Source organism: Priapulus caudatus, unplaced genomic scaffold, assembly GCF_000485595.1.
Source record: "Priapulus caudatus unplaced genomic scaffold, Priapulus_caudatus-5.0.1 Scaffold4691, whole genome shotgun sequence".
Taxonomy (NCBI): domain Eukaryota; kingdom Metazoa; phylum Priapulida; class Priapulimorpha; order Priapulimorphida; family Priapulidae; genus Priapulus; species Priapulus caudatus.
This window is the reverse complement of record NW_014581752.1, coordinates 6,428-7,278: the sequence shown is the minus strand read 5'-3', so window position 1 is coordinate 7,278 and position 851 is coordinate 6,428. Positions and strand designations below refer to the sequence as shown.

Below are 851 nucleotides of genomic sequence, written 5' to 3'. Positions count from 1 at the left end.
ACACACACACACACACACACACCCCACACACCCCACACGCACGCGCCGATTAGAAAGCTAGAAAGAGAGGGAAAAAGAGATAGACAAGAGACAGCGGATGGGCGAGATAGAGTGAGTGAAAGAAGAGATAGATGGGGTGGGAAAGTTAACTTTGCTAGACCATAGATCCTGATAGTCTAAAGTTATTTCGTTTATCGTGCGTAGGCCCCCCTATCTGTTTGTTTGGATTTGATTGTTATTCCAATACTTCACGTACTCCGCGTTTCGTTAAATACCTTTACACACGTTTACAATTCGTTACACACGCTGCCGTGAACAAGCAGATGGGAAACCACTAAGCGGCCATTTTGTTTCAACTCACGTCGTTCTGCTCTTGGTGGAATGCCGGGTTGTTCATCGCCTTCTGTTGTCACACCAGAGGTCAGCACTTTCTATCCATATATATATAATGATCACGAATAGAAGCAAGAGAAAAAAGACCAAAGGAGCATTTCCTCGTTCGAGCTAATAAACCTTGGCAAAATAGCACGTTGTTCGCATCAGCACAAATCATATGTGTTGAAAACTGTGAAAATCTTGTATCGAACTGTGAAAAAAATTGTATCGAAAATTACCTGTTAACCACTTCCTTATATGTAACATGTAACTAACTCCGTGTAAACAACATATCCATACCTGACACATGATGGGTGATTGATAGGCTACAGTAACTCACACTGACAAGGACGTCAACGCGCGCACACACACACACACACACACGCACACACACATACACATACACCCCCACACACATACACATACACCACACACACACACACACACACATACACATACACCACACACACACACAC

General features: G+C 43.5%; 1 protein-coding gene across 1 annotated transcript in view; it reads right to left on the bottom strand.

The window, feature by feature from the left end:
- The window catches only part of LOC106819831 (sodium- and chloride-dependent glycine transporter 2-like), a 3,245-nt gene extending 2,453 nt beyond the window's left edge, over nt 1-792 (bottom strand). The window contains exon 1 of the mRNA XM_014824412.1: nt 362-792. Coding sequence (XP_014679898.1) covers nt 362-397 — 36 coding nt within the window. The 5' untranslated portion in view covers nt 398-792. The remainder of the gene's footprint in view (nt 1-361) is intronic.
- Nucleotides 793-851: the final 59 nt, after the last annotated feature.